At 36.4% G+C, this 27,213-nt stretch overlaps 1 protein-coding gene across 1 annotated transcript; it reads left to right on the top strand.

Moving 5' to 3' along the window:
- Positions 1–2,852: 2,852 nt before the first annotated feature.
- lrrn1 (leucine rich repeat neuronal 1) lies at positions 2,853–26,857 on the top strand. The gene is made up of 2 exons (XM_066698151.1): positions 2,853–3,337; positions 23,626–26,857. Exon 2 carries the CDS (start codon positions 23,897–23,899, stop codon positions 26,045–26,047), a length of 2,151 nt encoding a protein of 716 aa, XP_066554248.1. The 5' UTR covers positions 2,853–3,337; positions 23,626–23,896; the 3' UTR covers positions 26,048–26,857.
- The last annotated feature ends 356 nt before the right edge of the window (positions 26,858–27,213 follow it).

Here is a 27,213-nt window from a genome sequence, read left to right as displayed (position 1 = left end):
TGTCCTTCAACACTATCTCTTTGCAAACCACACATTTGTGTGCACACGTACATCAACATACAGGAGCCAGTTTGTTTTATCTTCTCAGGATGCTCACTCATATTGCGCACGTGGATGTCCCTATTCATCCTGAATGATCACTTATAAAAGAAATGCTAGATATGCTCTAGAGGAATGAGAGGTAAATGCTCTCAATAGCTGTGTCAAGGTCCTCTTGATTACCCACCCTGATTCATCCCTGATATCCTGTTACACAATATGTGTGAAGTGAAGCAGCTAACAACGAGTGCTGGCATCACCCCAATGGAATTTCAATGGCAATATAAGCTCTGCACTTTCCATGAAGGGCAAGTATAAAGACAGGCCCCACTTTGCCCCAGCAGAGCCGGTCGAGGTTTAACTCTAACTTTACATGTGCTGCAAATGAGTTTCAATTGCTTTTATTTTTATTGTAATGTTACGGCAAATAGAACATTCATTCAGTTGTTTTTGTTTTTGTTTTCCTCTCAGACCTAAAAATAACCTTTACTAAGCACCGTTCTCGATGAGATCTCTAACATAGAGCTGAATTAATCAATTATGCTCAAACCAAACATTACATAACTATCTTATTTTTTTGTTTGTTGTGTGAGTCACAAAGCACTTGATAATAATGATAGTTATGACATTGACTCAGATTTCTAAAGCCGGGTACAAAACAAAACTTATGATTTCTTTTGGTTCTTCAGCCAATGTGATTAATTTCATATAACTGGAATGAAGGAAAATCAGATCAGTCAAAGTCCTTCTTCTTGGTCATATCTGTTTCCATTTCTGTATTGTGTCGCCTGAAATTCCCTCTATATCACTAGATGTGTCTAGTTGAGATCTATGATATATTGCTGTGCTTTATGAGGCTGCATCAGAACATGAGAAAGATTATTTCTCCCATTTTTCTCCTTCCAGTTGCAACCAGCATATTGTCCAAACTGTAAAAGTTATAAAAAATACTATTTGTTGATCAGCATAATTTGTATATAGATTGACTTCCCTGTAGAATATTACGTGAAACCATGTTTTTAACCCAACCTTTGACAACATATTTTAAATATATATATATATATATATATATATATATATATTTAAAAAAAAAAAATATATATATATATATATATATATGCAGGCGCTAAAGAATAGTTGTCTGGTTGAGTTTTTCCAATTTGGGGTGCCTTGTCCCGGGAATTTAACATAAAAAGAATTTCCAACTGTGAAAAACCACCGAAGATGAGGAACAGCATGTTCCTCATCTTCGGTGGTTTTTGGCAGTTGGATATTGGATGTTTTTTGCAGTTGGACAAGTATATATATAATTAATTACAGGGTACTGTAGCTTGTAGGAAAGCTGTGTGGATTTCTGTACCTATGCACTCATTTGTGTTGTTCTTTGTGGTGGTGGTAGTGGTTTTATACTGTTTTTCTTTTTTCTTTTATTTTTGCCCTGTCCAACCTGCTGTTATTGCAATACTTGTCAATATTTGCTGTTGACAGTGCTGGAACTGCAAATACAATATTGATGAGCGTGACTCATTTCCGTCAATGTCAATTTGGCAAGGAATAATAATGAAAGGGTTTCACAACATAATGTTAGCTCCACCTGTCTAAGTGACAGAAATACCAGCCAAGATCCTGTGGGATACCCTGAATAATTAACGTATACCATGTGGACCTCCTGTTTATATTAATTAATTTATGTATGTATGTATGTATGTATGTATGTATGTATTCTTGCTTTGTTTTATTTTAACCCATGGCCTCCCCCAATGTGGTTTAGGCGGTGGGGTGGTGGGGGATTTGTTGATGGGTTAGAACAGGGGTTCCCAATGTCTAGTGATGGAGGGCCAATTTACAGAGGTTGTATAGGATTGGGGGGCCGCAGTAAAAAATTAACCACAGATGAAAACTAAATATGTCCCAAATCATACCTTCTAATTTCCTACACATTTCTGTTAGGGAACATTTATCAACTTTAATTGTTGTTTCATTATCCCACCCCCCCGAATTACATGTGAAAATTGTAACAGCATTTTTTCAGAAAGTGTAAAAATATAGTAAATATATAGGGGGGCCACACCAATCATCCTCAAGGGTCACAAATGGCCCCCGGGCTGCACTTTGGGAATCCCTGGATTAGAAGTTATTGGATGATGATAATACCATTCTAATGCTATACCACACTCATAGAGGTATATAATGTTTTTTTTTTTTTTTTTTTTAAGAGCAAAATTTGAATATTTCACTAATGTGTGCTGAGTGTAATTTTGTAATGTGCTGAATGTTACCCTAAAATATTAAATATTTTATGCTTTGGGGAAGCATTTTGTGCTGTGATGGAACAAAAAATGTATCACTTTGGACAGCAGTGTGAGAATGTCTCAACAGAATATTGCATTTTTGAAGACTTATTAATGAATGAGTGCAATGAAGTCACATTTTTACCAAATCCATTATTCCTTACATCTAAAACCTGATATATTACAACAACATATTTCAAGAGATGTGCTTCCAATCTATTTTGTTTGTTTTTTATTTTCCATGATCTTATATATAATATATAATAATAAAATATAGAAAAAATGAGCAAATTGTCATGCAATGTTTAAATAACACAATACATGTGTTTATAACAGCAGAAAGAAAGAGAAAGAAAGAAAGAAAGAAAGAAAGAAAGAAAGAATAAGAGTGAGTACGAGACGTTCCCACAACATGACACAGAATCGTCCCCCCTCCGGTCTGTCCCTCCTGGTCTTATCCCCCTGCGCACTCCTGGATCCTGCCTTTGTTCCCATCACAACAAACTCCGAGCAGATGGTGCTCTGCCTGGACTCGGGTGACAGGCACTAGCAGGCAGCCAATCAGGTGCTCGGGATCAGCTGACTCGCCTGGACAGCGCCAGGTGCTCCCATAATGTTTTGCAAGCGGAGCCGAGGAGGACGAGCTGTAGCAGCGTGTGGAGGCAGTGCTGGCATTCAGTGGACGGGTTCCGGGGGCGAGCTAGGATTTCTACTCTGTAGTGAAGGCAAACTGGGGCAGGCATATAGGGTCCCGTTGCACAGCGAATTGAGGAAGATTGATTTCATTAGCCACCTTTTTCTTTTTGTGGATATTCACCTAGCTTCGGGCAGGGTGCATGTAAGCGATACGGTTAGATCTAAACTATAGTTTTTTTGTTTTGTATCGTTCTCCATAACCCTCTACATATCTATTCGTCTGCATGCTTTGGCTGTTCCTTGAAACCTGCAAAGTGTGGAAAAGGTCCTACTTGATGCAATTGGGAAGCAGAGGCTGATATGCAAAGGAGGTGAGTATTTGAATGCATTTGATGTGTTTTCATAGCCACTGAATCGCAAGGACGTCCCTTACACTTCCACGCTGTATTCGGTGTTGCTGGTTAGATGATCGCGTCTAGTGCACATAGCCATCACCAGTGCTGTCAAAATGTTGTTTACCAAAACGGGGATAGATTATTTCAGTTTCCATAAACACCAGTGCAAAACAATATATATATATATATATATATATATATATATATATATATATATATATATATATATATATATATATATATATATATACACACACAGGTGTTTCTTTATTGCATTTGCGTCTGGTACTTGCTGCATGGGCTCGATAAGGCATCGAGATCAACACACATGCTTCCAATTGTAGAAACGTAGAGCTACACATGCGTTTCTCATTGAAGAAAAGGACAAGGTGTTGTCACTGGCACCCATGCAACATCTTTTTTTACTCATTCGACGCGTAGTACAACATACACTGTTAAGGCATTGCATACACATTAAACGAAATGATCGCTGGTCACAATATTATTATTATTATTATTATTATTATTATTATTATAAAATCACTGAGATCGCTGTTTTGCAAAGCTCCCGAAGGACAGACATGCTCTGTTGCATGTGCAAGGGCATCACGAAAGGATCCCATCCGCAGGGGTCTTGAATCTTCGATCTGTAGCCAAGTATTTGGATGGATCTTTTCACCCGAGAACAAGATGATATTTATCCACGAAGGCATCCTTCGCATATCACACACTTATGTGGTAAAAAAGACTCATTTGCCAGCACCTGACATGCAGAATTGGGTTTATATTGAAAACTTACCCATATTATCTATAGCTGAGATGTCAGTGGTCAAGGGATTATTTTTAAGTAAACGTATTAACACATGCGCATCTGCTCAGTGTTTAGTTTCACGTTTCCATAAGTAGGATAACCTGAAATAAACATTTTACTATCACCTTAAATCCAACTGATCTTATTGTAATCTCACACTTCTTAAGGTAAACAAAATACTGATTATATAAGGCATTTCTTTGTGGATATATTGTTAATGAGTCTTTACTGAAGTACTGAGGGAAATAAGTGTTATTTGGCGCACATGATCAACGGTGAGCAGCTAACACAAAGATTTCACAATCTTTTTCCAACGTAATATTATTAGCAGTGTATTTAGCAAAGGTTCCTGTCCATAAGCCAAAAATAAGAAAATAATCAACACTGGGTATCATTATCCAAGCAAGCTAATGACAGATCAGAAAATGATGCAGTAAATGTACCTAATATGTCGTTAGTTATAGGTTTTAGTTCTAGTACGTGATAATTAGTAGCACAACAATAACAACGCTTTTATTACAACTAGTAGTAGTCTGCTACTCCTATAAAGTGCTAACTAGTAGATAGTAGCAGTAGCAGGCTACTACTAATAGTAATACTAGTGTTGTTGTGTTAAGGTTAAACACAATATAAGAAGGACACTAGTGACGAGTGAAATTATTCATCCTCTGCAGATGACAAACTGCATTGTTACCAACTTTAATTCACTTTGTCCGGCCTGGCTGGTACATTGTAGCAGGATGCAAAGAGCAGCTGATGCACCCCGGCTGCCCGGGCTGTGTGACCCGCTAAGCCCTGATTTGCATTCAAATGTGAGAGTATCCTGGCAGATGTCTCGACTCTTTCATTCACATGGAGGAATCCGAATAGACAAGGAGTCTTAAGAAACGTGAAACAATAGATCTCCACAAGAAGAAGTTAGAAAGAAAGAAAAAAGAGGGGGAGGGGGACTATATTGTTTTCGGTCACCTTTAGCATGAGTCAAGGACAGCCCTCCCATTCGTGCAGCTGTTGCGATTGCTGGTCAAAGTAGACAACTTGGGATGTAAATAGCGAGGGCAGTTCTTCGATACAAGTGTTTTGCATTTAGTGACAAAATGCTGTTTACGTATTTTAGCCTTTAGTTATATTGGTTACAAGAAAGGACTATACTCGTTCTTCTGATTTATCTAATGTTAATCGTGCCATTGTGTAACAATCTATATATGTGTATATATAGATACATAGATATATAGATAATATATCTGAAATTAGGAAGGTTGAAAGTATCAGAAATAACTATGTTTCTTGGCTGAAAATGGATTGAACTTCCAAACATTGAATTATAATATTACATTTTGGCTACCTGTTGTTGACCATCACACAGATGTATATTTGGTCTCCAAAGCAAAATTGCCATTGATTATTTTAATTTTAGGTGTTTGCTTGGTGTAGCAATAATATGTGCAACACAGTGCATATTAGAAAGGAGGAGATTGGCTTGTGAATATTCTGTGGGCAGTGCCTGAGAAATAAAGGGAAGTTTCTTAAGACTGATGGGGGAGAAGGACAAAGAAGTTGCAAGATCCTAGACCAGAGGTCTGGCTGTTTGTTCTCTTTGGCATAAAGCACCCACTGCTTCTATACCCCGGCATCGTGTGAATGTTCAGGGACAAAAGACTGCTGGCTTGGTGGATACGTGTGTGTGCAAATGCACTTATTAAAGTAGCTGTCACAGGACAGTGACAGAACTGAGACTCTCCACCATAGAACAAAATAGCCCATTGAGACCCAGGGGTCTAGCCCCACCTTCCCGCATTATTTTGCAGAGCTGGGGCATCATGAACAGACTACTGTTTTGTAAGGTATGAATAGATTTGGGGTGGGGCTAAAGGAGCAGCTGTTGGGCTAATTCTATATTTAATAAACATGAAAAAAGAAAGGAGAAAATCAGGCTGTAGTATTAGGGTGCTGTGCTCACTGGACAAACATGACCATGTGCTCACCAAGAAGATAATGAAAATTGGAAATAGTAACAAACTTATCTGTGGGCTATTATAGTTTCCTTTTGTATTTGTAGCTCAAATACACCAGGTGTATGCTGTTATAAAATGCAACAATCACATGGTGTAAACAGGAAAGTTTAGTTTAATGAATTGTGTAACCTGTGATGATGATGATGGCATTGGTGATGGTTATTAGAATGATAATACATGCTGCCTTATGACTTTAAACAAAAATAGATATTCCACAACAACTCCAGCTGTTTCTTTCATTGTTTCCAGCTTTCTAAGCTGTTGCAGAGTGATTAGCATTGAATTTAGTGACCCAGTCTATAAACATAAAGCTTTATTTACCACATTTACATATTTAAAATGTTATCCAGTCTATTATTTGAACAACACTGCAAAGTTGTTTTCTATAATCTTATCATTTTCACATTACTTTGTGTTTTGTTTGTTGTATGTAACTATGGAATCATCGGATAAGTGAGTGATTATATGCGATTATGTGCATTTGTGTTGCAAAAAGCCTTGGAGATTTCTCACTATGCATCTTCCCCAATACATCGGTTATTTATTACTGCTCCGCCTCTCTATTTATTTACCTGTCTAAATCCACTGCCTTTCTTGAAAGGGAATATTAGTGTCACATACTAACAATAACAGCTGTGTTTTGGATGAAACTATAAAAAGTGGATTTTTATGTACAATGGTCCCAGCTACAAATATGCAGGATGTTTTGTGGAGAAAATAAATGATGCGACATTTGACCTGCAGCAGTTACTGTGTTTGTTAATGACAAGAACTGTGTTACTCTGAATACAAAATATGCTGCATCATTTTCTTATGTCCTCTGATTTTGGTTCCTCATAATATATATTAGTGCCCTTGCAGAAAATCTGAAATAAAATTCTGATTTGACAGAAGAAAACAAATGTTTCAGTATCAATTGCTAATTATTTTGCATTACACAGTTGAATATAATTGCAAAGTAGTATGCTATTTTAAGATTATATATATATATATATATATATATATATATATATATATATATATATATAATATTTTTTTTTTCCCACAAATATATTGTCAAATAAAATTTATAGGTGATTTATAGTCTTAATTGTAGTATTTTTTCAAGTACGATTCCAACAACTTGTAACACAAGCATTCTCATACACCTTTCTGTGTCACAAAAGGGAGATTAGCTTTCTGTAAGCATTTTTACAGTAGCAGAGTGTTAAAAGGACTTGCTAAAGTCAGCATGTCTGATCCTTACAGAGATGACAGCACTTTGGCATTACTTTGCAGCTTGAGTCAGCTATAGAATGGGAACAAAAGACTGAGTCAGTGATACAACCTATAACTTCAGAAATAATGCAAGTTGGAAACATTTAATTTAAAATTCATGATCTTGACATGAATATACGTGAAGAAAAGAGAGTTAATGACTGCAAGGGATTTGCAAAAATATTAATATTATTCATTGTATGTTGTCTGAAGGTAATTTGCATTAATGCAGAGTTAGCGTTTATCATCAAGATTCCAAATTATGAATGGATAATAAAATAAACATTTAGCTTTAAATGTTTTTCATTCATGAATGCCTGAAAGAAGCACAAATCTGCACTGTAGAGTAAAGCAATTTGAAATCTTGATGTCAACAAAGAAAAACTGTTAAGAAAAACTAGATGTCTTAATATGTTTTGAAATGGATTTTGATTTAAAAGCTTAGAAAGCCATGTTTGAAACTTTCTGTTCTTTGTGTTTCCATTTTTGTCTGTGTCTTTAATGCAACAGCAGATATTAAATGAGTAAGACTGGGTTTAAGGATGTGTCACTCTTTCAGTAATAGTCAGCCATCTCCAGGAACTGGGTAGCTATTTCTCCTTTTAGATTAGATTTCACTTTCCACTGTGTGTGTGTATATATATATATATATATATATATATATATATATATATATATATATATATATATATATATATATATAATTAACTTATTTAACTTAAATTATTTAAATTAACTTATTTCCATACAGTGTTTATTTTGGTGTGTTTAATATACATTAGTGTGTTTTGTTTCACATTAGTTTTAAATTAATATGGTTTCTTTAGTAGATTTCTAATGCCTTATTTGTAACTTCATAATGCTAACTGATGTTATTACAGTAAGAGAAAGAGAGCAGTGTATCTTGAATGCAAAGTGTTGTAGTTTTGGTTAGGCCTGCAGTCACAGTTCATATCCATTATCCTCCTGACAGACATGTGGTCCGCACAGCTGTCCCCTCATTTGTGTTTGAAATAGACACGCTTAGGGGGTTGCCATAGCTACATGATGAATACAAGCCTGTTTTATGGATCTCTCAATGTGAAGATTAAGCCAGAAGTCACCTTTTGTAAAAAAAACATATATAGGACCTATAAATCTTAAAAGAGCCAAAGTATTTCAGCTGTATCATTTAGTTTCTTTATATCGTAGCATACTTGTGTGTATGTATCAATGCTTTTTAAAGTATTTTGTTGTTTGTTTATATATTTGAAGGCTGCAGATAATTAAACAATTTCTTCAGAATTGCAGTACTGTCATATTTATTTATTTTTTACTGTGTGTTATCCATTACTATTGGCAAAACTTAAGATCTCAACCTGGGTTGAAAGATGTTGTTTTTAAAGCAAATGTTCTAATTGAGGTAATAAATCATTAGAGGTTATTGAGAGTCTTCAGAATAGTTTACACAATTCCAGGATACAAAATGTATAAAGATTGGGAAAATACATAAAAGTACAAGTACATGTTAAAGCGACAATAATGTTTCAGTCAATAACAATGTCCATGTTACGTAACATGTCAAGTGAATAACTGAAAGCTATATTTATAATTGTGATACAATTATACTACTTAAAAGGTGCAGAATATAAATTATATTGAATGAGTGAACTACAACTTAACTGTCCTGGACAGCAATCTAGTTTACAAAATCCAAACCACATTTCAGACTCAATTACAGGTAGGAAATATTAAGATCTGAAAACTGCAGTGCAATTCCAATCGACTGTGATCCAGTGTGTCTTTTTCTTCTCATTTAGAAACCAAATTGCCCATTAAATCACACTGCTGAATAGCAACTGAAAATAAACCATATTTGGTAAAATGAAAAGGACATATAAAACAAAGAAACCGTATATTCTCTAAAGGAGACAATTCAAGCTGCCACCATTAATCATTGATTATTACAAATAATAGAGGACTATAAACTGGACAGTTAAAAAAAATCTTTAAAAAAGGAAGAATTTTAATTGGTTGGGGATTGGGCAAGGTAGATTCTGCTACACAGGAAAAAGTAGCAGTTATAATTAAGAAGTCTGCATTTAAGTGACAGTGGTCCATACATTCACATTGCCAGAATCATCACCTCAGCATTTTTCAATTTCAGTTTTGTTGGGAGGTTCAGAAGGAAATGTTGTTAATACTAAGAACGGTCTTGTTTGTTTTGAGGTTGAGAGAAAGTGTGAAATGATCTTTCAGAATTAAGACATAATCAAGTGCTTTTGCTTACAAGAAAGGGTCCCAAAGACATGTAAAGGCAAAGGTTATCACAACTGTGCAAACAAATGACCTGTCAGAGAATCTGAACAGGTTCTGGCTGGCATAAATTACGTAACTACTCTTCCTGTTTAGCATGCTTTTCACACCTAATTTTCTTTGAATACTATAATGTCTGTCCACAGCATAAAGATAATTATCTGTGTTAGTGGCAGTGAGCTCGACAAAGTTATAATGGGAATTTAACCTTGTATGTGTTGTTGTATAGGATTTCTTTGAGGTCATTTATCATTTGAAATATAATGTGCTTTAATTTGAGTTGTATTCCCCTGCATATCATATTTGAGGAGATTGTAATTGTAATAGACATTTATCATTTAGATGCAAATGTTTTACTTTTGTCCAATTAAGACCAACTGTCCAATTAAGATCCTGGCAACTGGGGAAAATAACTCCTTTCCAGTATATTCAAATGAATCAGTTTGTTTAATTAATGTAGTCTAGGTGCCTATCAGTACAGATCAAAATCACCTTTCTTTGTTTTATTCTAAATCACTATAAAGAGCATAGTTCCAAGTCATTCTCCGTAGTCATTTTCTGCAGCTTTAATGGAGAATCAAGAAAATGTACTGGTTATGGTAATGGTTTGCAGTAGTTGTGCACAGATAAAGAAAAACCCAAAACAATTGGATGCAAGTCACATGCATCCAATATTAAATATAAATGGTTATTTTGGATGATAGTGTAATACTGAAAAAATATGTGGTAGACTGTGTTTGTGAAGGTACTGAGGTATTACTTTGTAGAAGAATGTCAGTCATATTTAAAATGTATCTATAATTGTATTCATGCAGGGATCTTTTAAGATTGGCTGCACATTTCGAGGGAGCATTACATTTGCTCTCTTGCTGTTGTTGTTGCCTGAATCTGTTGTTGCTGGAAACTGTATTGTGTAGCCAAATGCCATCTGGTGACCCATAATGCACCATAGCTCCTTCCTCTGAAACAAGCTCCACAGGGAGATGCTGAAATTCTTCTTTCAGATATGTACGCTACAGTACATGAACGATCTGCAAAATCCCCAGTGCCAAGTGCTGTTGCTATGCTTATTGATGCTACCAGCTGCTCAAGCAGTGGCACAGGTATACCCAGGCAGATGGAGCTAAACTGTTACTTTCAGTGATTGCATTTCCTGGTCCCCTCTCTGTACCTTTTCAGCATATGAGGAATCCAACAGCAGAGCAAGTTTTGTTTCAAGTCTTGCTGTGATTCCTCTGCACTGCTGCAACGTGTAGATGCCTCTCTATCAGATTGCCATACTGCAGTGTGCCCTGGAGGCTGTCTTCTTCCATAGCACATCCTACATGGGGCCCCATTAGCAAAGCATGGATACAGAGAGCATGTGCCGCCCCTCTGAGCAACGCATGGTGCAATATTACACAGACATCGACAGGGTGCTTTATTTACTTATTTTTCCTGCTCTGAAATACTGTGGTGTGGCTTAATTAATTTAATTAAGACTTCATTTCTCTTGATAAGTGGAAGAATAAAGGCAGTTATAAAGTACAGCCAATAAAAAGATAGTTCTGATATCATCTTCAAATGGCATTTTGTTCCCATGGCTCTTTCCTTATCTTCTCTCTTTTTATTCTCCCTCAGGCTGGTGTTCTTCAGAACGGTGGCACAGTACCGTGAAAGCCATGTATGATATGTAGAATTTCTGAAATTATATTTATATTCTACTATATCCTGCCATGCAGCACAAGGCTCAGCAGAGTTTCAGTTTAATCAGTTTCCCAGTCTTTTGCACATCTATAAACTCTGTGAACTCTACCATGCTGCAGTGACACTGAAAAAGCTTAATTACAGTTTACTTTGTCATCTTTGTATGGAAAATGGTTAATTAACAATAATATCACAGTATATGATGTGCATGTTATTGCATTGTTTTCAAAATGTTCTTTAGATCACAGAAATTAAAAAATACATGGATTTTATACAGCAAATATCACTGTATTATGCACTCCAGTCTGAGATGGACTGCTGCAAGCAATAGTAAAATCAGCACATCTGTCCAGTTCGGGGCTTCCATTATAATACGACAACTTTTACAAGGCATTTTTTGTAGTTTGGCTACAACAATAAACCCTCTGGCAGTTATGTAAACTGTTTGCTGTGTTAATGACTTCACTTCCAAACTACATAATAATTCTTTGGCTGTTTTATTGCTCGGTGAGCTGTCAAAATAGTCTCTCTATGTATATGAATACAAAAGGCATTCAGAATACTAGCAGCACATGTATTCAATAGTGGTATTCATGTTCGTGATGGATTTGGTATTTGTGTTTGTAATGCACTTTACAGATGCCCCTATTACTTGAAACAATATTTGATGTATAAATTATTAGTAGCAGATATATTCTATTATATATGTAATTTGCAAATAAATGTGTCTGTGTCCAGCCAGCATGTGTTTTTCCTAACAATCACAATGTGTTTTGCAGAAAAAAAAAGAAAAAAAATGGCGTTGTACAGTCGCTTAATCTTTCTCAAGCTGATATCATCAGCTTTTACATATTTCAGATGTCCTCTCGATCTGAGCCTTCAGTTCTTTGTCATGACATAAGCACACTACCATCAAGGAATACTGCTCCTCAGCCTAGGAAACAAAATGGTGACCTGCACGGGACATTTGTTACAGTAATATGAAAGGAGAGAGCTACTATATACATAATATGAAGTTGTTAGTAAGCTGGAGATTTTGCTGATTACCCATGATTTGCAAGGAGCTGGCAAGCCCTAGTTTTGCAGTTGTGACCCCAGGACTGGTTGGTGAAGCAGCCAGTCTCTCTGAGCTCAATGAGTCTGAGGGGAGCCTGGCAGGACTTGGGCTATGGAGAAACCTGCAGTTAGCCAAGCAATTTTATCCAAGTAAGGACGACTCCCAGGAATGCAGCAAAATAACTTGTTTCTGGTCTGTCAACTTGGCAATTCAGATTCATTACAGAACAGTTGTATTCTGTAGGAAGGTTCAACTTTACCAGTTCTTAACTTTGGTATGGGAGCTTTCATCATCCCTGAGATATAAATCGCATGGCACAAGCTTAGAAGTGTCATTTTAAATTTCACTGGAAACAAACATGGTCAGGATTGGTATACATGTGTAGGAATGTTTTTCCATTTCTTGGGAAGCTGTAGCTGTTTATTTTTATTTGTATAGCCAGTGAAGAGCAGATAGTAAAGTGGGTCAGGCTCTATGTGGCGTACCTGCAAATCAACAGTAGCATTCCTTCATGCCATTTGTTTAGGTGTAGGAAGCAATGGGAAATTAAATGCTATTAATTAAAGTCGTAATCCTTAAACTGATTTTGCAGATACTGTGCATCCACTGTTGATGGAGAATTCATCAAAATATTAATGACTAAAACATTCCAGCTGTAATTATTCAAAGAAGTAAGTTTCTGAAGCACTCATTTTAGCCTGTGATAAGGGCTTTCCAGTGAGAGATCATTAGCTATAAATATCGCTGTGCTTCACCAGTCACAATGACACCATCCTCATCACGCACAATTTTGGGAAAGTGTCATTTGTTAGTGTATCATTCTAATAGGCATGGTAATTCGCTGTGCTCGGCAGGTGGCTTGAATCATATTAACATTAAAGACTGATACTTCTTGTTTTCATCCACTCCAGTAGCGTCATACAATTTAAAGGTTTAATTTATCCATTACAAATGCAGATTTTATTGTTGCCAATTAAATCAAACTATCTTTTCCTATTGAAAGGTGTAGTGCTTCAAGAGCATAGTGGCAGTTAGCCTTAAATATCATAATAGGACTATCTAAATATAGTAGCAGATGCTTTTGGTTCAGATTCCTAATTGCCGTCCCCAAGACACTACTGTCATTTGCACAAACAGATGAACTACATGAAAGATAACGTTAAATATGTTCGGTGTCTTGCTAGATCTATCACAATTTGATTTGTGCTGCTTAAGACGATGGCCCTAGTTTTAAGCCAAAAATAGAATTTCACTGCGCAGTCACATGAGCTTCTGAATTCAATATGAAGAGATTAAAAATATATATGTGAAACATCTCACATTGTCTTAAAAGTATTGCATATTTCTCTGAGGACCAACTGGTAGTTAAAATTTATATTTAAACCAAGTTTCATTCCAGTATAGTTTATGTTGATGTGGGACTGCAGACCCAGCTTGAACTAGCCAATGTGTAGAATCTGGTCTAAGATTGGTAGCCCTCCAAAGCAGAAGAGTCCATTTAAGAACATAAGAACATAAGAAAGTTTACAAACGAGAGGAGGCCATTCGACCCATCGTGCTCATTTGGTCTCCAGTCGATTTTTAAATGTTTTTTAACAAAGGAGGACTGATACGAGGATTGTAATGGGGATGAAGTTCAATGTGCCCTCCTTAGAAAACAAATAATGACTGGGCCGAGAAAGCAGATTGGATTTTTTTTTTTAATTAGTATTATTATTATTACTTAAGCAGGTTCAATCTAAGGATGAACAGTCTCTCTGCTTGCATTGTTAGAGTGGTGAAAGAGAAAGCTTTACATTTTATCATCATTCATTATTATCATTAATCTCCTGGAGTAACAAGGACAATACCTTCATGAGTCCCTGTAATCTCTTATGTGTTAAGCAATGGGCAGAATTACACAAAAGCATACTCTCTGATCGAGACAAAAACATAAAATAAATAAAGAGAAAAAGCACTCTTGTTGTAGGGAAGAAGCCAGCAATTACGCAGTCAGTTGTTCTCCTATTTGATTGTCATGCTGCCCTGCTCGAAACGTGGAGAAGGTTAATTGTGGCTGGCTAAGATTCCCTGCTGGGATATCATTGGGCAGGATGTTTTGAGGGAATTCAAGTTTCCATTTTTTCCGGTGCTACTGACATTTTTAAGGATATCAGTGCCAGGTGTTTGATTTTTGCGGCCTAGCATGAACACAGCAATTTGCACGGTCGTCACCTTTGATTAAAGAGCTAGGAGCCAGAACGCACCTCGAACAGGCAGCCATGAAGGCCCATGTCACTCCCTACTCCCAGGAGAGGATGTGGAAAAAAAAACAGGCGTCCTTCATTAATGTCAAGGTGATCACAGCAGATGCATTTAAAGGACACTGGTGGGCAAATTAAGGGAAATGCTAAAAAAGAGAGGGGGGGGAAGTGAATCAAGCTTCAGGAAAAGTCTGGAAGATCTGTATTGTGCTTCATGTTGAGCCACATGACGGATATGGCACAATTCCTGCTTTGAATCGTTTGTACGACTCTTACAGATCTTGTTAGGTGTTGGCCATTCCTCATGATCTCAATTAGAAAATGGCTTCTGTGTTTTACATTTCATAAGAACATAAGAAATTTGACAAACGAGAGGAGGCCATTCAACCCATTGTGCTCATTTGGTGTCCATTAATAACTAAGTGATCCATTTAATGTACTTAAATGGGAGATTCATAATGTTCTGAGCAATTAAAGTAATCCTAGCAAATTTGAAATGAGCAATAGGCATGGTATGTTGAAATTTCTGTGTGCAGTATTACACACAAAACAGGTGTTAACCCAACCTGTTTTTCCACTTGATGTCATAAAATATTAGTATTACATGTTGCCTTTTCGTTGCAGAATCATTCCAAATAGTATAATCTCAATGTATTTACAATATGAACAAGCAAATATCAATTTTCACTCAATTGAAAGCTGCCGGATACGTTTCTGTATCATGATTAATTAAATGACAAGATTTCAGTCATTGATGTTGAGTTTTTCAGACATACACAAGCCAAAATGTTTTTGTGAACTTTAAAATCAGTTTAAATTCGTCATTTGTAAATTACTGCCAACTGAATTCATAAAGAGATTCCCCTGTCGACTGAGCGTTAGAATTCCCAGGACTGTCTGAGGTAGCAGGTGGCATCTACTGCAGCAGGTGTAATCATATCATCGGAGTGGTGCGATCATCCTTCAAACCTCTGGCAAAGCAGCAGTTTTATCTTTCAGCAGCATGATGGTCTGGTGACAATACCTGAAATCTCATTATGTCTCTGGGAAGGTTTACAAGCTGTAAATACCTTCAGATGCCACATCTGTCCAACACAAGTGAAAGTATCTTTTAAGACATCATTAACATGAGATGTAGGACACTTTGCAGATATCACCTTGGTGATTACAACAGTGATGTAATTGTTACAGTTTATTATTGTTGTTGTGGTTGTCTCCTTTACCCTCATGTATTCACTTGGATGATGCCTTCATCCAAGGCAACATGCAAGGGTTACAGATGTAATTAAGCATTAGAGTTGTTTACATAGTATATGACACGATTGCTAAATAAAAATGATTACTCAATTTAACATCTGTGTAAAAAGGTAAAAACCTGCAGGTGTGATGCAGCAGTTTTGACAAGGTTTGATAGGTTTATTAATGTTTAAGAGGTTGCTGGAAGAGTTGGGGAGGATGTGCACCACAAGAAGCCTTTGGGATTACCAAGCAGAACTGGTTAACTCAGCTTCTTTATTTATTTCTCATTTATTTAATTTTTCAATCTGTCCATTACATGAAAAGCTAATCACTGTGAAGCAGCCATTTATATTTAGCTGCTGGTAGGGAAGGCATTTCTATGGCTCTGTGTACAGGAATTGTGACACCGCCCTGATTGCTGTATTATTGTGCAGGCACAGAGCAGGCGATGACTTGCGAATGAAAATAGAAATGGTTGGTGGGTAGCTTATAGGCGAGAGGCTCACTAAAAGCATGAACGTGTGCTGCAGGGTCTGTCCTCACCTCATTGTTTTTAAAACTGCAGTTTCATTTGGGGATTGTTTACAGGACTAGCTTTAGTTTGAGGTTAATTGAAATGAGTCTCAGAGACCTGCGATAGGACCACCATAGGACCAAGTTACAGATTAAATCATTTTGCAGTGTTAGAAATCTTATTTCCCTGCCAGCATGGGCCCACTATAGGTGGCCTTTTTTCTCTCACTGTGCTCCATCTCATGTACGGTTACATTACTTTTGTGACTAACAATAATGATCTTCCCGTAGCCCAGTCACAAGACAGAAGTCATTTTTAAACTGAACTCTCATTAAAAATGGTCAGCCCAGTTAATTTGGTGGTCTGAAATACTGTAAGCAAAGCCCATCTGTCGCTAATATGGAGTTAATGGGGTTGACTAATGATGTATTTCTTTGACTACAATCCTGACAATAGATTTAGTTATTAACTTACACTAAACAAGCTTTGCTCTTGGTTACTTTAAGGCTTGCTTACAACTTTTAATTTATGACTATTGATGCCTGTTTCTGTAATGTTAAAATTGTTCCTCTTTTATTTGGTATTGCAATAACAAGGGTAGCATCTGAGATGAATATCTATGTGGAAAAACAATATAAGACACGGATGTCTCGATGTCACATGTGAGATTGTGCATTTGAGGCAAATACAACATTCCTTTTTGTGGAGAAAAAGGTCAATTGAAATGGTGCAGGAACATCTTAATTCTCTGTGAAACTCACTTATTGCATTGAGCAGTTCAGACCTCCTGCCACTGTTGCATAATTATCTGATGCTCATGCTTTTTTATTGCTAAGCCCAGATATATCATTCTGTTCACCTGTCTGTGTTTCAAACGACAGCTCTGCGTATTTGTGCTGTGCTCTGTTTGCTGTATTTTCAGCACTTTATTCAAGTTTCACACAAAAGAAATGCAAGAGCCTTCAAATGTGTTCACTGCAGCATATGGTGCTGTTTGTATTTATTTAAAAAATGTCACCTTTTTGTGTTTGAGGAGCAACACTTGCATTGGTGCAAAACAGAGGGATATATATTACTGATTAGTGTTAACCTACTTTTTATCCAGCTCATTTTTATTTAAGTTATGATTCTTAGCTTGGCAGTCTGTGTTCTGATAAATTTAAAGATTATATTTATTTTTCTGCATGAAAAGCCCTGGAGTTCAGAAAGACCTTTTCATTTATTTCATTTCATTATCATTCTGGCTATTACCTTTAGAAATCTGACGTTTGGTTGGCCCTTAAAGTTGTAAAAGCACAGTTTAGAAATATCCGTACCAGGCAGATTTACTTTGGTTAAGTTAACATTCCTGTAACTGTAATACATATGAGAGTATCATAGCTGAATGTTTCGTATTTAGTAAAGTTAAGAAGATGCAGGCTTTCCTCTTAGAGATATGTGGCTTCTGACACAGCTACCTATCCTACTTGGCAGTCCCGTAAAGAGGTCAGTGTATTCATGTGAAACCCTAGTAGCCTGCTTGCAGTTTGTCTTTGAAGATGGTGAATCTCTGTGGGGTGACTGTAGCTGTAGTCTGCCCACTGATTCCAGCAAGTAGAGTTTAAATCTAATGAGCAGAAGTTCATTAAAATGGTAAGTAGTTCACATTCAAACGCTAACTCTGTATCCTGTGTAGGGGGTTGAATTGCCAATTAAGTAAAGTACAGTTGGTAATAAAATAAAATAATAAAGTAGGTAAATAAAAGGTATGGTAAAACCCTGATGAAGCTGGTTTAATACTATCGACCTTATGAGTTAAGTACAACTGATGAAAAAAGTCTAGGTCAGTAGGACACTTTCTACTTTCATTATAGTCTTATAGCTTTCTTAGAAGGAGCATTGTAATGCCTGTTCAGGAGCTTTTATTTTTATAAAACTCTAGTCTGTGGGGAGTCTTGTCAAACTCTGCAGGGTCTTTGTCAGAATACTTTGTGCAGGTTGTTGAAAATGGAAAAATTGGACTGCAGATTAGCACGTGTAGCTCATGACCAAATAACAAGTCTGAATGCAAACACGTATAACTGAGGGCTGTATTGTAGTCGCAAAAGTAATGCATTCATTTTCATTATTTTCTAAAGATGGCTGACAAAATGTTATAATCATGTAATGAACTTTGAAATGTAGAGCAGTGAAGAATTTTCAGCAGGGCTGTTTGTCAGAATGTGAAAGGACAGGGCAGTCAACTTCTGATAGGTGACATGTTTGTATTTGTTTAACTTTATCTGAACCAATTCTTATGTTTTCTTATTTTTTTTATTCAGACAGGCATATATTGTTAATATATTTTGTCATGGTTTAGTAATCTGATTACCTAAAGACAGTACAAAATTGTGGACAAACGTACCTCTCAGTAACCTCCTTAAACTACCATGCTGAGGCGAACTCAAGCTGCAGCTGTGCATGTAACAGAAGATTGCAATTTTATGGTATGTGCTTAATCTCGTGTGTTGGTTAGAACAGACCTTTTAACAGAAACTATTCATGTCAAGCATTAAATAATAGCATTAAGGCTGTTGTAAATACAGCTTTGATTTTTGTACTTCTCATTTTGAGGATAGCTGGGATTTGGGTAATTTAGATTGCTCTTCTGCTACATTAGTAGTTTCAAAGCCTCTACATAAGATCTACTTGTAAGTGTAGTGTCTGATAGGACTGGAAATAGCGTGTACTTTTAGATAGTTATATTGCTGTTTTGTTGTTGATCTGGGTATAATAGGTCTCTGAATCTGGTCCTTTTTTTTGCAGTAAAGAAAGTTATTACAGTTTCCAAGGTTTAACACTACATTAGGATTCAATAATGGTATTCTATTTAAAATGTGTGTGTGTGTGTGTGTGTATATATATACACTCACCTAAAGGATTATTAGGAACACCTGTTCAATTTCTCATTAATGCAATTATCTAACCAACCAATCACATGGCAGTTGCTTCAATGCATTTAGGGGTGTGGTCCTGGTCAAGACAATCTCCTGAACTCCAAACTGAATGTCTGAATGGGAAAGAAAGGTGATTTAAGCAATTTTGAGCGTGGCATGGTTGTTGGTGCCAGACGGGCCGGTCTGAGTATTTCACAATCTGCTCAGTTACTGGGATTTTCACGCACAACCATTTCTAGGGTTTACAAAGAATGGTGTGAAAAGGGAAAAACATCCAGTATGCGGCAGTCCTGTGGGCGAAAATGCCTTGTTGATGCTAGAGGTCAGAGGAGAATGGGCCGACTGATTCAAGCTGATAGAAGAGCAACTTTGACTGAAATAACCACTCGTTACAACCGAGGTATGCAGCAAAGCATTTGTGAAGCCACAACACGTACAACCTTGAGGCGGATGGGCTACAACAGCAGAAGACCCCACCGGGTACCACTCATCTCCACTACAAATAGGAAAAAGAGGCTACAATTTGCACAAGCTCACCAAATTGGACAGTTGACGACTGGAAAAATGTTGCCTGGTCTGATGAGTCTCGATTTCTGTTGAGACATTCAGATGGTAGAGTCAGAATTTGGCGTAAACAGAATGAGAACATGGATCCATCATGCCTTGTTACCACTGTGCAGGCTGGTGGTGGTGGTGTAATGGTGTGGGGGGATGTTTTCTTGGCACACTTTAGGCCCCTTAGTGCCAATTGGGCATCGTTTAAATGCCACGGCCTACCTGAGCATTGTTTCTGACCATGTCCATCCCTTTATGACCACCATGTACCCATCCTCTGATGGCTACTTCCAGCAGGATAATGCACCATGTCACAAAGGTCGAATCATTTCAAATTGGTTTCTTGAACATGACATGAGTTCACTGTACTAAACTGGCCCCCACAGTCACCAGATCTCAACCCAATAGAGCATCTTTGGGATGTGGTGGAACGGGAGCTTCGTGCCCTGGATGTGCATCCCACAAATCTCCATCAACTGCAAGATGCTATCCTATCAATATGGGCCAACATTTGTAAAGAATGCTTTCAGCACCTTGTTGAATCAATGCCACGTAGAATTAAGGCAGTTCTGAAGGCGAAAGGGGGTCAAACACAGTATTAGTATGGTGTTCCTAATAATCCTTTAGGTGAGTGTATATATATATATATATATGTATATATATATATATATATATATATATATGTGTATAATATATATATATGTTGTATATTTTATAATATATATATATATATATATATATATATATATATATATATATATATATATATATATATATATATATATATATATATATATATATATATATATATATATATATATATATATATATATATATATATATATATATATATATATATATATATATATATATATATATATATATATATATATATATATATATATATATATATATATATATATATAATATATATATATATATATATATATATATATATATATATATATATATATATATATATATATATATATATATATATATATATATATATATATATTATATATATATATATAATATATATATATATATATATATATATATATATATATATATATATATATATATATATATATATATATATATATATATAATATATATATATATATATATATATATATATATATATATATATATATAACTATATATATATATATATATAATATGTAGTATGTATGTAATGTCTGTGTGTGTATGTGTGTAATGTCTATAACAGATGCCTGTGCCATTGCTTGGCTCAGGTGCAGTGCTTCAATCTCATGAACTGGGAACTGAATATCAAACTGAAAATGTGGTGTGGTGGCCACAGTGCATATTTCACACAGGATTTTTTTTTTTTTGTCTCCTCTTCTTTTTGTTTATTTTATCCTAAAGTACACGAACTAGTACATGAGCTGACAACATGACCTTTTACATGCTATCTTGGCACTGACCCACAACTTTGACAGATATTTTGTTACCCATTTCTGCATCTTATTCTTAACTTTTTTTCCTGAGAGTCTTACTACAAATATTACACACTTGTCAACACTGTAGATGGCTTACCTGTAGTTATTTTTACTGTAATTAACGCTATAACTTTGTATTATGCCTTGTTGTAGTTTGATGAATTTTATACTGGATACAGTGTCTTTAATAAACTGTATGAATTGAACTAAAAGGACAGCAGATTTATTATAAAATAGAATGTGTTTTAAAACAATGCTTCTAGTCTGATCAAAAAGTAGTCTTAATAATTTTCCAAGGTAATAGCAGTCGTATAAGGTTGTATTTGTATCTCATGGCCAGTGCGTGGAGATGAATATCTTATTATGTTAACTCCCCCACCTTATGATCCAAACAGCATTTCAGCTCAAAAGTGAAATCTGATTTAATGTATCAACTTGATTCCCTCAGTATGAAATAACTCCACTGATGTCTTGCAGACAGCATCTGGCATTTGATAATCCCAGTTTTCTGTGTTTTAATGCAATATATATAGATCAGCAAAATATGAGATATTAGACATTAAATGGTTTATACTAGTCCATGAAATGTGTAAATGTTGTATCGATGTATTTCATAAATAGATAAACTAGTAATAATAACAACAACAATAAAACAAACTTTGAAATTAATAAAAATCAATTGTTGATGCCCAATGCTTATACACTCAAAACTCTTGACAGTTTAAGCTAAGTCACTGTTCCAAACTAACTTACTGATAATTATATTTTAGAAAAAAAATGTATTGAAACAAGTTAATACATTGGATTTTATTTTTCTACTTTTATTGGGTAATGTATTGCAAATTGAAACACCCTTTGTTTCTGTAAAAGCTGCATACCAGCAAAACTTTGCTGGTCTCAAATTTAAAAACTGCAAGTATATTTTATTATTGGTGTGTTTCAGAAGCATTATTTTATTGGCTTCTTCGCCTTTTTGAAATTGCTGAAGAAATTGAAATCACTAACAACTGTTTGTGTATAATTACTGTTTTACCTGCTTTTCACATTGTTCCAAGCAGTTTAAAAGCTCATTTACAGATTTTGTGTGGATGAATAAATAAATTCCAATTTCATAGCTCTGAAAAGAGTATTTTAAGATTACCATTGCCCTTTTAAGCATCTTAAACTAATCACACACAAAAGCACTTATTATGGTTTATCCTCCTTTTTCTTTTTTCTTTTTTTACTTTGCTCCTGAGAAAAGATTAGTCACATATGTGCCTTGAAAGGAAGAGTTTACATTTCAATGCATCACTTATGTGATATACCTCACAAACTAAAATTCAGTTAACTCCACCTTGAAATCTATTTGAACCAAAAAGATCATGGTATTATGGTTATTTCAGAATCAGATGTTAGTAAACCGCATAAAAAATCAGAAGTTACGACAGTTGTAAATGAGAAATATCATGCACGATGTAAGCATTTTTGAACATGCTGCTGCTTGTGAAAAACAAAATGAGTTGAAATCGGTTCTCATGAATAAATAAAAACTAAATATTCCCGGAACTACAGTGGAATATTTTTGCACCTTATTAACTGTAAAAGAAACACCCAGCATAAGACCTTTCATGAAAAATTCAATTAGCAGCACATCAGTTTTTATTTATTTATTTATTTGTTTTTTTAGATTGAAATGCATGCAGAATATTCAAGCATCTGAATGAATTTAATGATGCTGGAAAATGGAATGATCTATATTTCGTGGATAGTAGAATAGATTAAAATGCTATAGCTATCTCAGTGCACCACATTCAACGAAGAATAATGTACCTTGCATGCAAATAAAATATAAATATATTTTACAATCTCTTTGTTAACCTAATGGCTGCACATAAACCTCCTAAATGTTTCAAGACATGTAGTTTAACCAGATTCCTAGAGAACGTATTTAAATAAATGAAACATAAATAAGAGAAAAATCAAGCTATTTGTTTTCTGTAATTACCTTCTATTTACCTTCAACTCCACTTTTTACATTTCTGTAAGGATTGCTTAGTGGAGTAGCGCTCTTCCCTGTAATTATGCAGTACAGAGCTGATTGTCTTTATGATTCCTTGTAAGCCTTTTTATACAGAAGATGAGATAAATGAGAAAATGTGAGTGCTTTGCTATGTAATTTGTATTTCCTACACTGAATTTTCCTAACAGATGTTCCTTTTTGTTTTTCAGGCACATTCTCCAGTTTTGATTCTGCGGAGAAAAGCAAGGCAGAGGAGCACCTGCAAGTGAAAAGCACAGTTGAATTAGGGACTGTAATCCTTTTTTCCTCCAAGAATTTCACAGTCACTCTACACAGGGTAAAATATTTAGCTGTGAAAAAATATATATACAAAAAACACACAAAAAAACCCATGAACTCTTCTTCTTCATGACAATTTCACACTGGTTCTTTGTTTGATCGCTCCTGGAATACTTTTCTGCCCTCTGTGAAGAAGCCAGCATGGCTAGTAGGGTGTTTTCCTCAGTACCCTGTCGGGCATTTATCGGACTGCTGCTAGTCACAGGGGCTGTTTCTTCAGCGCAGAGCAGTGAGTGTCCCCAGTTGTGCGTGTGTGAGATCAGGCCTTGGTTCACTCCTCAGTCCACGTACAGGGAAGCCACAACTGTGGATTGCAATGACCTGCGACTCACCCGTATCCCCAGCAACCTCTCCAGTGACACCCAGGTCCTCCTGCTCCAAAGTAACTACATTGCCAAAACCACAGATGAACTGGAGCAGCTCTTTAACTTGACCGAGCTGGACCTGTCCCAGAATAACTTCAGCAGCATCAAAGACGTTGGCCTGACGAACCTTTCCCAGCTCACTACTCTTCATCTGGAGGAAAACCAAATCACAGAAATGCCTGATTACTGTCTGCAGGACCTAAGCAACTTGCAAGAACTGTATATCAACCACAACCAAATCAACAGCATATCAGCCAATGCCTTCTCTGGACTACGTAACCTGCTGAGGCTTCATCTGAACTCCAACAAGTTAAAGGTTATCGACAGCCGTTGGTTTGAATCTACTCCAAACCTTGAGATACTTATGATAGGGGAAAATCCTGTCATTGGTATTCTGGACTTGAATTTTAAGCCATTGGCTAACCTGCGGAGCCTGGTTCTAGCTGGGATGGACTTGACGGATATTCCTGGAAATGCCCTGGTGGGACTTGACAACCTGGAAAGTCTCTCGTTTTATGATAACAAGCTGGTAAGAGTTCCTCAGCGTGCATTGCAGAAAGTTCCTAACTTGAAATTCCTTGATTTGAATAAAAACCCTGTGCACAAGATTCAAGAAGGAGACTTTAGAAATATGCTGCGCTTGAAAGAGCTTGGGGTGAACAACATGGCCGAGCTGGTTTCCATAGATCGATATGCACTGGATAACCTTCCGGAGCTAACGAAGCTCGAAGCCACAAACAACCCCAAACTATCCTATATCAATCGTTTAGCTTTCCGGGATGTACCATCTCTGGAGAGTCTTATGCTCAACAATAATGCGTTGAATGCTCTGTATCAGAAAACCATGGAGTCCCTTCCTAACCTCCGTGAAATCAGCATTCATAGCAACCCACTAAGGTGTGACTGTGTCATCCAGTGGATGAACTCCAACAAGACCAACATCCGATTCATGGAGCCCCTGTCAATGTTTTGTGCCATGCCGCCTGAGTACCGAGGACAGCATGTGAAAGAAGTCCTGATGCAGGACTCGTCTGAGCAGTGTCTTCCAATGATCTCCCATGACACTTTCCCAAATCACCTGAACTTGGACATCGGGATGACGGTGAACTTGGATTGCCGCGCCATGGCGGAGCCGGAACCCGAAATCTACTGGGTCACCCCACTTGGAAATAAAATAACAGTAGATACCTTATCTGACAAATACCACCTCAGTAGTGAGGGAACCCTGAAGATCTCCCACATTCAGGTGGAGGACTCTGGCCGATACACTTGTGTCGCACAGAATACCGAAGGCGCAGATACCAGGGTATCTACAATCCGAGTGAATGGCACCCTGCTGGACAGCACCCAGGTCATGAAAATCTACGTCAAACAAACTGAGTCCCACTCCATTTTGGTGTCCTGGAAAGTTAACTCCAATGTTATGACATCCAACCTGAAGTGGTCTTCAGCCACCATGAAGATCGATAACCCACATATAACCTACACGGCCAGAGTACCAGTCGATGTGCACGAATACAACCTGACCCACCTTCAACCCTCCACAGAGTATGAGGTGTGCCTTACTGTGTCCAACATCCATCAGCAGACTCAGAAGTCGTGTGTGAATGTCACCACCAAGAATGCTGCTTTTGCATTAGACATTTCAGATGAAGGAACCAGCACTGCTCTGGCGGCCGTGATGGGAACAATGTTTGCCATCATTAGCTTGGCTTCCATTGCAGTGTACATTGCCAAAAGGCTGAAGCGGAAGAACTACCACCACTCCTTAAAGAAGTACATGCAGAAAACATCTTCAATCCCACTGAATGAGCTCTACCCCCCTCTCATCAATCTCTGGGAGGGCGACAGCGAAAAGGACAAAGAGGGATCTTCAGAAACAAAGCCCACCCAAGTTGACACAACAAGAAGCTACTACATGTGGTAAAACCCTTGGATAACTGCTTCTAGTAGAAAGGAGCACAAGAGACACACTTTTGCATTTTTGGTGCAAAAGTAAGAAGTTGAGATTTTTTTGTATTTTCAGCTTTGCTAATTTGAGGCAGAGTGGTTAAGGACAGGATGATATTTCAGACATTTTTTAGTATAGCGTATCGCCTTTTTTTGTTTTTCTTTGACACTCAAAATGGCAGCTTTGTTTAGCTTCCAAGAACTATTAGTGGCTGTGCTTTATTTTTGTGATGCTCCCTTTTTAATTGCACAGCTTGGATATTGTCAAGGACATTTGGGATCAAGTTATGCTCCAGCTGAGTCTTGATCCTTTTTTTTTCTCCAGCAGCATTCATAGAGAGTGCAGTGTTTCTTTCTCTCTTTTGTAAAACAGTTTAACTGTTGTGCACTGGAACACATTAACAAGTTTTGTCTATGGACTGAATACGCTGACAAAGGGGGATTAGACTTGATATACTGTCTATTGAATAACGTTAGCAATTGTACTGTAATGTTGTATCAACTATAATTTGAATTTTTTGAATTTTAACAAGAACAAAAACGTTTTTTTCCAGTTAGAACTAGTTTGCAGATATAAGTACTGTAAACAAGCAATAGAAATGTGAATGTTTGATAACATAACAGTTAGGAAGATAGTCAACTAAGCTTTTTTTAATTACTCTTGATTATTCTTTTTTTTATTTGCTAGGATCTGTCAATGACCACTTAATTTTGTTGTGATTTAAACACGCAAAACATGTTGTATATTGAAGACAAGACTAAAATAAATTTCAATTTTGTTCTCATATTTTTTTTATATAAACCATGGTCATGTGTTATTATTTTGTGGTTGCCAACTATTTGCATGCACACACAGTATTTTAGAACACAGGTACTTACATTTGGAGGTTCAGTATTTGAATGTTCCAGCTAGGACAAATTTCTAAAGAATTAGCCAGTGAATTAATCAGGCTTCTCTGAAAATACTAGAACAGCCAGGGTTTGTGAATATGGAATGTGCTCATAATGTGTGACAGACTAATACATTACAGTCACATGCATTAGTACAGAGCACTGCGTTTCCCTTCAGAAATCCATACTTGGTAATTTTATGGATATTTGCCATTGTGAAATATATTGTTTTCAATGCCTTGAGATTTCTAG

The sequence above is a fragment of the Amia ocellicauda genome, chromosome 3 (assembly GCF_036373705.1).
Source record: "Amia ocellicauda isolate fAmiCal2 chromosome 3, fAmiCal2.hap1, whole genome shotgun sequence".
NCBI classification, from domain to species: Eukaryota; Metazoa; Chordata; class Actinopteri; order Amiiformes; family Amiidae; genus Amia; species Amia ocellicauda.
Note: the sequence above shows the minus strand (reverse complement) of the source record. Positions and strands in the feature narration are given on the sequence as shown.